The following is a 12,812-nucleotide window of genomic DNA, read 5'->3' as shown; positions in this document are numbered from 1 at the left end:
TACAAACATGTATCATTCAAAATACTCCAACAGATGGTTAAACGCAAGCGGCCAGGCAGCTACTGTAGGGTTMTGTTGTCTGTAAAAGTTTGCAGCACTTCACGATGCCATCCGATTTACAGACTAACTCTGGATCACTACGTCCTCCCACTAGACACTGGGTATTAAAGACCATCTGAGGAACTATGCATGAGACAGCTTTATAAATTCATCGCTAGCACGTTTCAACTGTCAAAAAGTTCATTACAGTACACTTTACTGTACAAACACTTTAAAGGATGTTTATTAGGAAAGTCTGCAAGTCATAATGGATAGTAGAGTTCTTGTTTATGGTACCTCCTTGGCCTCTTTATTAACTGTGTTTACCTCCAGTATTAAAAAAAAAAAAAAAAAAAAAAAAACTTCCATGAAGGTGATTACTAAAATGAGCTATGGTATGTTAACCTACAACTCACAAGATGCGACAGTACAGACATTAATTTTTAAACTGCCTGTTAAGTTGTAATCTAAGTTGTGAACATTTAAATATAATATATATTTCATATGAAAAAGCTAAAGCACAAGTGCTTCTGTATCCCCCCCCACCCCATGAGCCAAACCCATCCCAATTCCGGTTTGGGCCCTGACTGATTTGGAATGCTTTCTTAGGCCACCCATTTCCACAAATTTGTATGCACTCAGGAAATATAAAGTCAAAAATATACAAATCTCTCGTTGTTATAAGGTTTTTGTGAGTGAAATTACCCAGGACCATGGACTTGGAAGGAGAGGGTGGGGGGTGGGGGTAAAAGAGGGTATTTACAGCAATTCATCTTCAGAGTTCAAAACTGGTCACTTCACAGAAAGACTGCAGGACTGGTGAAATTCTTGCTTCTAAAAAGTGATACTGTAGTGGAGAATTTTCTAGGAAAAATAAAACAGCTTTTAATAACTGGCCCGCTGGTATGAGCTACCATGGAATAAATTAGCACAAAAATGGAAGTCTTATAACTGTTCACTGTTACAGACGTAATCAACAAGGTCAGTCACTCTCAAAAGTTCATCTTCATCTTCCTCTGGCCCTACTGCTTCCTGCCCACCCCCTGTCCCGTTGGGCGCCAGGCTGGCAGTGGCTGTACTGTCCTTGGGGGCTTGGGTCTTCTCGCTTGGTTTGCCAATCAAGTTCTCAATKGTTTTCCCTGGGCTCTGTCCATTGGTGGAAGGCAAGTCCACCAGGCTGTAGTCCAAAGGGCTCTCTACTTTCCCCACATTGTCAAAGTCATCTTCATCATCACTTTCTATCCGGTAGCWGGGCTTCTTGGTGTTGTCTTGAGGAGCCTGTGGGGCTGGCAGCTTATTTGCAGAAGCAGGGTTTTCTGCGTCGTCATTAGCATTTTCGCAGTTATCTTCATCATCCGTTTCAATTCGATTCAGCCGTTTGCGGACAGGCCTCCCTTCGTCTTCTTCATCTTCTCCTTCTTCTCCTTCGGAGTATTCATCTGTACTTCGCCTACGTTTTCGAATCAGTCGCTTTGAYTCCTGTGCGGATTCGTCATCTTCAGAGTTCTTAGATGTGTAGCTCTCTGGAATAAGCAGAAGACTTAAAGCCATTAGCAAATTTGAGAGCAAGCAAAACATTTACACTTGTTCTTTCTAAAAGCCGTTTCTCTTTCAAAACACGCTTTAGTCTCCTTCCTCAGTTCCCCAGCCCTAGACAGGTGTTCAGCGACCGTGTCAAAAAGCTTGCATTCTTTTTACTTTTTAAAGAAACTGAAGTAGTAAAAGACCAAGAATTTGGCGTTCTGTTTCCAACCTGAGGAATACCAGAGGCTTCAGAGACAGGTGAATTTCCCCCTATAAGGGGTGATTACATGCTAGGAATAACACAGAGCTGTATCTCTGAGCCCATCTCACAGCACCTACTTTACACCGTTCCGGAAACTCAGGGCCCAAATGACGACAGGACAAAAAAGAAGGGATGGAAAAGGAGGGGGATGGAAAAGGGGGATGACAGCCTTTACACTGACCCTTAACAGTGTAGGTGAGGAATGACAGAAAAAAGTCAAATGGCCAACACCATTGGCACTCCTTTTGCTTCCCTTACTGGAAATGCATATGAATTGTATGTAAAATATATTCATGTAGATTAAAGTTGCTAGAGACTCTGCCAGAATTCCAGTACTTTCACCATAATTACATTTCAGTAACATTGTTGCATAGTTACTATCACCTTAGAGCTGTGGGAAACCGCTGGAATGGTACTAAGTGGTACTTGATTTTAGTACGCAAAGAGCCAGTACCAAAAATGGCTAAGGAAATGGGGTGGATTTCATGTGGAAAAGGTACTGTTACCCAGGCACTGTTTCAAGTTAGAAATGCAGGCAGCAAAGACCCCAGTCACGATGTAGCGGATTTTTAGCACAGACAGTGTAAACATCCTACTTCTAAGACAGAACTGTGAATTCAGGTGTAAGATCAAGTTTTCAAGATTATAAGGTTTTTTTACATAGTTAGTTCTCTTCACCCAAGATGATCCTATAACATTTTGCAAACTCAAACCCACCGCTTCCAAATCTTACTGACAGATTAGAGCTACTCAGCTTGTCAAGAATGGCTGATTTTCTGAGGAAGCCTGGCATCCACCRCAGCAACGCTCTGCACCTCTGAAAGCCAGCCCTAAGTGTCTCTCRAGCTGGACAGAGTGCCAAGCACCCCAAAGGCAGTGCGTGTGCTTTCAAAAAAGCTAATTTTACATCAAAATACAGCAGTCGCATGCCATGGCTGATACTACTCAGAGCAGGCTTACTCTGTGATAGAACGTAACTATACACCTGTACTTAGCACAGCACCTGAAAACAGGAGATGGAGTGAGTCTTAACAAGTACAGAAAAACAGAGGGTGACAAAACTACCAGCACAAATACAACCGAGGCACCAGAATTAATACCCTTTTCTCTTACAAAAGAGAATCTCTGAAATTCTTTCAGAGTTCCTCTCCGTGGATCTCTGAACTACACCAACATTTCTCTCTGTAGGCTAATGCTCGCATCTGCCCAGCTCCTACAAATGGTGGACTGTTTATTTTACCTTCACTGTCGGAAGTGGAAAGCCTGCGTTTATGCACTCGTCTTAACTCCTTTCCGTATCGGACACTTTTCTGGGAGCCATCGCTTTCTGAATCCTCCTTATAATTAACTTGTCTCTTCTGATTCCGTCTTGATCTTCTCCTCCTAGTTTCCAGGTAATCATCATCACTGTAATCTGTGTAATCAGCACTTTCTGTATAGAAGGAAACAGCCACGTGCATTATTCCATTAAAATGAAACTGCAAAATCTAGGTGAGCTTTGACCAGCACCAATAAAATCAAACACTCTTCAAATACAGGAGAGTCTCAGCAATCGCGTCTCATTACCTTGACCTGTTCCAGGCTCATGCATCAGTTTCCCCATTTGCTGCCAGCCTAGATTTGCCYGCTTTTAAAATTATTCTCACCCTCCAACTCCTCCAGAACAGGTTTTCTTTCCGTCTTTTTGTTCTCTCACCTCCACTAGTGTCAAAGATGCCTCTTTTACAATTCCTGCCAGCTGGAACAATCTGACTAAATCCGAGTCGATGACCTACACGCATTACCACTTTCACTGGCAAGTACTTTTTTCTCATTATTTCAATTTAAATAAATTCTATCTATTCAAATCTGTCCTTCTTCTATCTATTCTATCTGTTTATTSAAACAGTTTTGACAATAGATACATACAAAAATACTGACAAGGTGAAACTGAACTCCAAATAAGCTCTGTTTTTGAAACATTACATTATTAACAATGCTTTTTGTTAATAATGTAATGTTTGCTCAAAGCAGAAACTTTAGAGAAGGAACTTAYCATCATCCACTGTTCTCTCTGCACTAGTCTAGTGCAGCTAGTGTCTTTAAGAGTTAAACTTTTTTACATTTGTCCTAAGAATTAAATTTAATGTTTTCAACAGTTGAAATAGCTATGAATCAAATTTAGCACTTTTTCATTGAGCTGTGCCGAAACACTTATTCCAAGTTCACAGTACATTACTACACCCATCACGTATTGTTCTTTTACGTTTCTAATTTTGTATGAATCACAGATCAAAGTGGCATCCTCTTTACCGCCTAAAATATTAAAGAATGAATCAGAGCAAGCCAGTAAGAACAACCACCTTCAGAAGGAAACTCCATCTTTGGAAACTGAAAACAAAGCCACTCACAGGGTGCGTTCTTTCTTTAGCCCCAAATAAGGTTAGGCAGGGTCCTGAGGGACAATAGGAGGGGTGAAGAAAGAGACACAGAGTTAGGACTATACTTTAGGTATATAAGGAATGATACTGGAATGAGCTAGGGAACGCCTCTACCACCATCATTTTGCCATGAAAGTAAGAAAAATTTGCATTCAGCATTTCCTCTTCCTGCTTTTTTTCAAGCAGGACACCTCTGACAGTATGGTATGGGGTTCTGGTCTTGTCACAGATACAGGAAACAAATGCACTGCAGAGCAGATGAGCAATCTCTTTAGACCTCTTAATCTTCATTAATTACAGCTTACAACTAGTGTAGTGATGCATTCAGGACARGGAGACAGCAACTATTTTAGGTGCATATAATTATCTTAATCTGTCCATGCATTAACCCTCCTTTTGCAAACCATTACTTCAAAGTAACCTATTCCAACATGTTTTTCATCTATATTCCAGAAAGACAGGTAAAACACTTGAAGGTAACACACTCTGGACAGCAAGTTAACACTCTAGTGTACCTAATATCTTAAATTCACAGTAAGTGCTTAGGATATGGAGCACTTTATAGGACTGGATCTCAAATGAAGGGAAAACACAGAGGACAATCTTCATAAAAAGATGCTAATCATTAAAAGCTGCATAAGAAAAGAAATTTCTCTTTTTTAGTTCAATCTGGTTCTACTACTCATCTTTGGATAGGTGTTATGCTCATACTTTAAACTGTACAAACAGCACATGAACGGGTTGAAGGACAAGTAGATTAAAGTGAATTATTAGGTGCTCCTGTGACRTAAGAGTCTTTAGTTACTGAAGACCAGAAGAAGTAATTGTAGAAGAGAGAGATTCAAGGTGTTAGTTACAAAGTTTGCCTTCAAGCCTACCAGACAACACAGAATGCTATACAACAGTTCACTGCAGCTGAAGGAATTATTCTTCCATACAAAGTGAGGGAAAAACATTTCTTTCAGAAGAAGCTTTTTCAAAGGTATTCAGAAGGTCTTCAAGGAGATATAAGAAGCATATTTTCACCTCCATTCTTATCCTTCCCTGCAATCACATTCAAAACAGGAAGGTATGGGATACCTGAAACTGTCCACAAAGGTGTCTTTTTGAATCATAATGCTGAGCACACATTTAAGTACACATTTATTTAAAATGTCAAGAATCTAGTGCTCAGTACCAGTTTCCTTCATAGTATTCACAGCAGAACACTCTGAGAAGGGAGGATTTTGAACACCACAATAGCATACAAGGGAAACGAGTAACAAAGTGGATTTTTCACTTATTAAACTCAATGACAAACAACTATTAATTTGCTTTACAAACAGGGAGCAAAGATGACATACAACTGAACCAAAGTTACCAAACAAGTTGCTGTTAAAGTCATGACAGGAAACTGAGACTTTCACTCTTCCTCTCTCTAGTGCAGAGTATTCAATAAGTTTAAAAGACTCAGTACGCTCACCAGACTCTCTGCTTGAATTGTCCTCAGAATCTTCCTCTTCATCATCTTCAGAATATCTTTTCTTGACTGTTTTCCTTCGTAACCGCCTACTTTGCCTCATAGGCCTGGAGAGATGTCGCCTGGATATGCGGGCACAGAACTCCGAATCACTGTCTTCATTTGATGGTGGGTCATCTTCACTTTCATCCAGATTTTCCTCTGATATAACAAACTCATCCTGTGATCTGTTCGAAGGGAAATCATACGTGTAATATGATGAGAATATCTGTAAGTTATATATACAAAGCAGGCATTGGCTTTCACAATAATGCACAGATCTTACAGTATTGAGGCATAACAAATATCCAGAGAGCAAGCTGCCATCACGGACGTTAAATTTCAGTTGTATGCTTAGGGAGTACCTTTACAGCACACTACACTGCAGATCAGAAGAGCAGATGATATAAATGCTRCATCCCACTGAGAGTACAGGTTACATTTATACAGGACAAATTCTACAGTGTTCACACAGTACCCTTTAACATAACATCCGTAGGATGAGCACGACTTGGCAAGAAAAAAACATRTTCTGGCTGACATGACTTCACCGCTCAAGCGCTACCCTATGCAATTTCTGAGATTTAGAATATTATGTCTTGCATAAGAGCAGCAGCTGTACATTAAAACATGTACCTCACAAACTTAACGTTTTCAGCTTATAAAGCTCCCACTGTTTCAAAAGTGAGCTAGTGCTTTTTTAAATATAGCTGAGCACTGAAGGTACACAGTCACTTAGCTCTGAGCTAAGTGCCAGCTGAATGTGAATTCCAGTATAACATCCAACAGGCATTTAGCAGAGAACCGAGCTGAAAATGCATGGACATACTTTAACAGATCAATGACCTATTCATCCTGTGAGATTTCTGCAAACTACATTTATTGATAGGAAATTTCCAGTGCATTTAGCTCAACTATTTGGGATGCCACTGAAAAGTCCTCAGCAGTCTCACATGTGAAAAATCACTAGTAACTGGTGTAAGCTTTAAAAGTTGATGGTGAAGAAATCAGAGCTCAAGCTCCATTACGTTTCTTTACTGTAGCATAAAGGAGGACTAAAATTATTACGAATTTTTTTAACATTAAGAATTCTCCAGACTGATAATTAAAAATCCCAGGGAAAGAGTTTCCATTAGACAGTGCAATGTTCACTCAGTGTTTAAAACCTCACATGTCACATGTTTGTTTTCTGCAGTATAAACTGCCTCTTTGGGTGTTTTCTAAGACTTAGAAAGCAAAAGTCAAGAACTTGATTTCGCAACCTACACTGTGAAATTCTATATACTCTAAAAGGAGAAATTTTACTTTTCCAATTTCTGTATGGAAATCAGGCCTAATAAAAATCCCACAAAACTGCTGTCGTCTCAAAGTGAAACAGTAAGCCTTCTTTTAGCTATATCTTTGTTAAAGATTTCTGCTAGAACGTTACATCGGTTAAGAGGTTTGAGCACATTTGGCTCCTTCTCTAACATAACTATGTATAGATTCCCACAGTGTGGCCTCAAACACACCACTAAAATTTCCAGAACAAGCTTTGCCTAAAACAGATGTTGGGAGATTTCACCTCRTGGATTTAGAGTGCAGACTTTCCAGTATAATTGTGTTCCTCTAGGGTACAATGACGTTCCAGTACTGAGCACATGCTCCTATGACAGTTTTAGGGGCACAGCAGAACCGCAGGAACCTGCGGCCATCAGTGATTCATGGCAGCAGCTCAGTTGCAGACCTACCCATCACTGATCTTGAATTCATCTTCACTCTCCTCTTCATCTAGGTTACTATCGCTATCCAGATCGTTTAGTCGCCGTCGTTTCTTGCGACGTGCCGCAGCAGCCCTTTGTGGTCGYTTGTTTTCTTTCCTTTCTTCCTCTAGGATGGTGGAAATGTCTTTCCCACGGTGACCCGTGATATTAGACATGTCCTTGCCTCTGCCAATGCCTATACTCAGAGATAGAAAGGAGAAAAAAAACCTAACAAGTTAATTTTTTAATTCAACTTTATAAATATCTTTTCTCCAGGCCTATAACTTCAGCTTCTTTTCTGTTAAGTGGAATCATTCTTCCTCATGCAAGACTTAGTCTGGAYTCTTGTTCCTAACATGCACAGCCTCAGCTGCGGTCCCCTGGCAATACTGAGGTCAACGTAGAAGATCGTAGGTAAGTGTCAGCATGCTGATACTGAACCCCAACCTGCATTTTGCCCAGAGCTAGTAATACCTTTTGAGGGGTGCAAATATCAGAAAACACATCTTTGTTTCATAATGTTAAACACTTCATCTTCTAAGAAGGGCAGTAAAGTTGCTGTTTGACCAGTGAGCAGAGTTTCTGAYGAGCCAATTTTACTGTTTTGAGATATGAAGGTATGATTCTTGTGTTAAGACACCCACAGCCATAACAGGTGATTTTTAGGCTGGCTTTATACACCCACTGAGTTTCTGAAAACAAGTGTCTTTATGGAGATGCCAAAACCCATACAACTGAGGCATTAACAGTTTCATGGGAATTTTCTCCGTGCTGATTAATGTGATGTAGTAGAAGAAAAAAAAATCCATCTGACATTTCTCAGATATTTTTGAAGATCTCTTTTCTTCCCTTATGTTGCCTTAGCAGATAAGAAACATAATTTCACTTTATTCACAGCGCAACTCAGAAATGGTTACACAAGTGAATTAAAATTTCCAAGGAGGATGGCTCTGTGGACCAAAGTTTCAGAGAATCYAATTGCGGACCAATTTGTGAACCCAGCTTCTAGATGTGACAAATGTCCGTAGCAGCACATGCCATTGTAATATCAAATTCAAAATTTAGCGAATGAACTTGAACATTTTTCTTGTAATGCTTTGTATTCATTGTATTCACATATCAAAACATATACAAGCTAAATTTAACTATCAAGATCAAATAGCTTTTGCTTTTTATTTTTAAAYTGAAACGCCCATTACCAAGGGAAATTATTTAATTTGAGTCTGGAAGTACAGTATTAAAAATTAATCTGTACAGTTTAGGAGAGAGGATTATATTTGTTGACTATGGTATCAAAATAAATTTGGTCTTAGTATTCTCATCATCACTGCAATGAAAAACAAGTAATAGCAGAAACATACCTCCTCCATCAGCCTCCTTGATATCATCTTCAATTGCCTCATCAATTGCCTCATCGAATTCATCAAACCTAAAAGCAACAAGTCATTTACTACTTTGTAGAGAACCCTAATTAAATTTTACTCTGAAAACATACCTTAAAAGCTGAAATTGCTCTAAGAACTCAGACTGCATAGATAATGTGCTGGATATAAGGTAAAATAATAATTTTTCAAAAAGGCACATTTATTATTTCTACTCGTTACCAGAATATTTATCACTGCCTGGCTGTCTTATTGTTGATTTATACGAACAGAAAAATACTTAATATTACAGAATACTACTGAATTTAATACTGTATAATCTGAAAACTATTAAGAGAATCTCAGCAGCATTTCTGACACAAAGTATTTATCAGTCAAATTTTCCCATGCCTTTTATTAGATAACATATGCACTATCAATTTGCAAAGCAGACTTTCTGAAAAGCAGCTATTAAAGTGTAATTATTCAAACTGTTTAAATTTTCCTTGAAAATTTATTTCAGATGGTTCCATTTCTCTTCTTTAAAGCTCTCAGTAATTACTCACTAATTAACTCTCAGTAATTGTTACGGATTTGCAACATTCTAAGCTGAACAGACAAAATATACCCTACTGAAGAGCACAAGAACTCTTCAGAGTTCTTCATTATTAGATATAAATATGCTAATAATGTTACGTAACTAAGTAGGAAAAACAAAAGCAAAATATTCAGATACGCTTCCACTGCAGCAGCTTTTGTAAAACTGATAAATCTCTGCACATCGGCTAATTCTCTGAAAGGGAAGAGCAGACAGAGCAGAAAGGATCCATCCCTTTTACACAGAAAGGACTTCTTTAGTTTGGTTCTTCAGTGATGAATTCAAGGGATTGTTAATAAATCCTTTGATTTACTAACAAGTTAGATACCTGGAGATATTAGATACAAAAAGTACAAATGTTATCAGCTGTGTAGGAAAGCCATTTTACTTAGATGTTTTTCTTCATTTCATTTGCTATTTTTTAAATAAAAATGATCAGCAATTGGATAACATTTCACTGAAGATTCAGCTTTTCATTCACTGAAAAAAGCAAAATTCCAATTATATTTATCTTGGTCCTCCACTCTGAGCTCTGCCAGGACAAGGGGGAAAAATAGATCTAATAGTAGTCTGTATTCCAATAGTAAGCAAAAAACACTTTCTTCTTTAAAAAATAAGGTGATTTCTGGTCTCTCTATATGCCCTAAGAGCAAACAGCATGTCAGCTTTAAGGCAGCTTTACAGTAAGGTAAGTTACTCTGAAATTACTCCATCAACAAGATTTGCTCCCAATTACTCAAACACTATTTTCCATCCGCACTTTTAAGATGTTTTCTTTGAAATGTGAGAAATCACTTTACGCTTTCAAACCACTGCTAACAAATATTCCGAGATTAAACACGAGCTGACAACTGCTTGTCCATTAGGTGTAAAGGAACACTGCTGCTGCTGCTGCACTCTGTAACACAGAGTTTTGCTAACCTGTTCCTCAGTAGGCTAAACAGATGACTGGGAAGACACAAAGGGATGACACGTCTGCAGAGAGGCAACATGCTACACAGTACAGGTTCATCTCCAAGCAGAATAAGATTTATGGCACTTATTTCCCCCCCCAAAGGAAAGCATGCAAGCTCTCACTGACACTTGTGGGACTTCACCGTGCACATATGAACTGGAAGTGACTCCCCGACAGCATACATGCATAATGTATTCATTAACTCAAACTTAGGTGTATCATGCAGTCTATAAGAGAAATTCTGTCATTTTGTATCAGAAGATTGAGTTTCAAGAGCAGCATTATATAAAACGTTGTCTCCAAAAAATAATTGCTGCCTTTGCATAATGTGTGTCCCACTGAAGTAATGCCAAACATCCTACAGGCAAGAATATTTTCTCCTGGTCAGATGCTTCCTAACCTGTCGTGAACATCATAACAAATTGTCACAGGCAAGATTGTATAAATGTTCTTTACAGCAATACTTAATTTCCAAAACCAGCAATGATATTTTCTTTAGTAACATCTTAAATTAACAGCAAAATCAACAATTAAGCAAGGTCAGATTGAGTTTTCTGAATAGCTATTTAAACAAGCTGCCTACCTATAACTTATGCACTTCCGGGTTCTAGTAGACCTCCTTTCGAGCAGCTTTGATTTGGGCTTTTTGGAATCTTTCTTCTTTTCCTCCTGACCTTCGGGTATTTCTGGCTCCTGCTCACATAAGAAAGAAGCGTCAGAGAGCTTTATCTCCTCTTCCTCCAGATTTATTATTCATGCTAACCCGTGTTCATGTGAGATAGATAGCTCGTACGTCCAGCACCGCCCGTTTCAAGTTCTAGTATAACGATTCATTACAGTGCAGTTTACACGAACACTTGCTCACACTGTCTTAATGGCAACATAATTCCAAATACATAGGTCAAGGATTCAGGTTATTAAAACATTGTGTTTATATTAAAACATTGTGTTTTTAACTCAGGTGATACTTTCAGGACTTGTAAACGCAACAGCTGGACAAATGGTTGCTGGCATAGGTCTGTACACACCAAGCCCCAGGACTGCGCATCCGTGCTCCTACRCTGACTGCTGACTCCTCAGGGACTTTCTCTACTCTTATATATTATTAAAAACCTTTACACAGTACGGTTTCAACCAAATTCCAGGCAGGTTATTGTTATGGCATTTTTCCAAGTGATTAAATTTTCAAAAATCTATCCCCAGGCTGAATTTTTCAAACATAYGCTTCCAGCCAGAGATTCTTTCTCAAGTTCGTAAAAATCTTTTACTATCTTTGTCACCAGAGACAGAGGGATAAAGTTTGCTTTACTACAGAAGTGAAAGTGGAAAGTCTGTCTTTAAAACAAAGACAAGTTTCATTTTGAACTTTCCTGCAAGAATAGATTTTGGATATGTTTATTTTGGATGCAGGTATCTCGCTAAGGCTAAGAAAATAATTTCAGAATGTATTAAAGTAGTGAGAAAAAGACATCTGTGAGAAAAGTAAAAACCTTTTTCCTCCTCTTCTGTAAAAAGGAAGCCATATAAAAACTTCTGCTAATAAAACACTCTAGATGTTACAGTTCTTCACCAAAACTAGCTCTAACATAAATACTTATTAGAGGCTAAGGTAAAAATATTTTTCTATAATGCTATGATGATTTGCTCAAACATAGATGACTATTTATCTTCCTAGATTATCCCACTCTTACAATCTACAGCATGGCAGAGCGCCCTGCTCAAAGCCAAGTGTAAGCAACAGYGGAAAGACAGATCTGAGATCCTTCAAAGGACAAGCGGGTTCTGCACRGCCCCAGCTGGTGCCCGCACACAAGGTAAAGCCCCCTCGGTTTCCACGGTAAGTTCATGCTCAATCTAAAATGAAGGCTCTAGAATCGCTTCTGATCTGCATATACATTTTTCTTTCTGAAGTACTACTGATGCCTCTAACATACCATTGAGAAACTTCTCCCTTGAGGAGTCYGAAAATTATCTTCTGAAAGTTATATATGCTAAACAAACACAGTTAGCATTAACACTGGAGTAACAGCAAAGAAACCCAGCCAACAATAGAGTAATAGATTAAAAAGTTAAACTGCAAATCATCTAAGCAAATGATTACACCAGAATCCTTATCAGGTGAAATTTTGTACAAACAATGCCAATAGATTTTAAAAACTATGCCAAAATCTTACTTTAACATTATTCTTGATAATCTAACATGCAAATACTGCAATTAAAAGGTTTAAGAAATAAAAGAATAATGCAATATAGACATACTAACTTACTTGAGGTGGAATGATGTTCTCAATACTGATACCCACATACACCAGTCGTTCTTTTCTTTAGGAGAGAGAAGAAAAGAAACTTAGAGAAAGATTGCAGAGATATAAAATAAAGTTGTGATTAGCAATGTTTGGGGATCTTCCTGCAG

The 12,812-nt window shown here is 38.5% G+C and overlaps 1 protein-coding gene across 1 annotated transcript in view; it reads right to left on the bottom strand.

Annotated features, from left to right (window-relative positions):
* Positions 1 to 400: 400 nt before the first annotated feature.
* The window catches only part of RSF1 (remodeling and spacing factor 1), a 58,249-nt gene continuing 45,837 nt past the window's right edge, over positions 401 to 12,812 (bottom strand). Inside the window, exons 10-16 of the mRNA XM_085300526.1 lie at positions 12,667 to 12,721; positions 10,983 to 11,092; positions 8,847 to 8,914; positions 7,474 to 7,681; positions 5,708 to 5,931; positions 3,066 to 3,257; positions 401 to 1,562 (exon numbers count right to left, since the gene is read on the bottom strand). Of these exons, the coding sequence (XP_085156652.1) occupies positions 985 to 1,562; positions 3,066 to 3,257; positions 5,708 to 5,931; positions 7,474 to 7,681; positions 8,847 to 8,914; positions 10,983 to 11,092; positions 12,667 to 12,721 (1,435 nt within the window). The 3' untranslated portion in view covers positions 401 to 984. The remainder of the gene's footprint in view (positions 1,563 to 3,065; positions 3,258 to 5,707; positions 5,932 to 7,473; positions 7,682 to 8,846; positions 8,915 to 10,982; positions 11,093 to 12,666; positions 12,722 to 12,812) is intronic.

The sequence above is a fragment of the Rhea americana genome, unplaced genomic scaffold, assembly GCF_003343005.1.
Source record: "Rhea americana isolate MKP2758 unplaced genomic scaffold, rheAme1 scaffold_165, whole genome shotgun sequence".
In the NCBI taxonomy this organism is placed as follows: domain Eukaryota; kingdom Metazoa; phylum Chordata; class Aves; order Rheiformes; family Rheidae; genus Rhea; species Rhea americana.
This window is presented reverse-complemented; position numbering and strand designations above follow the sequence as displayed.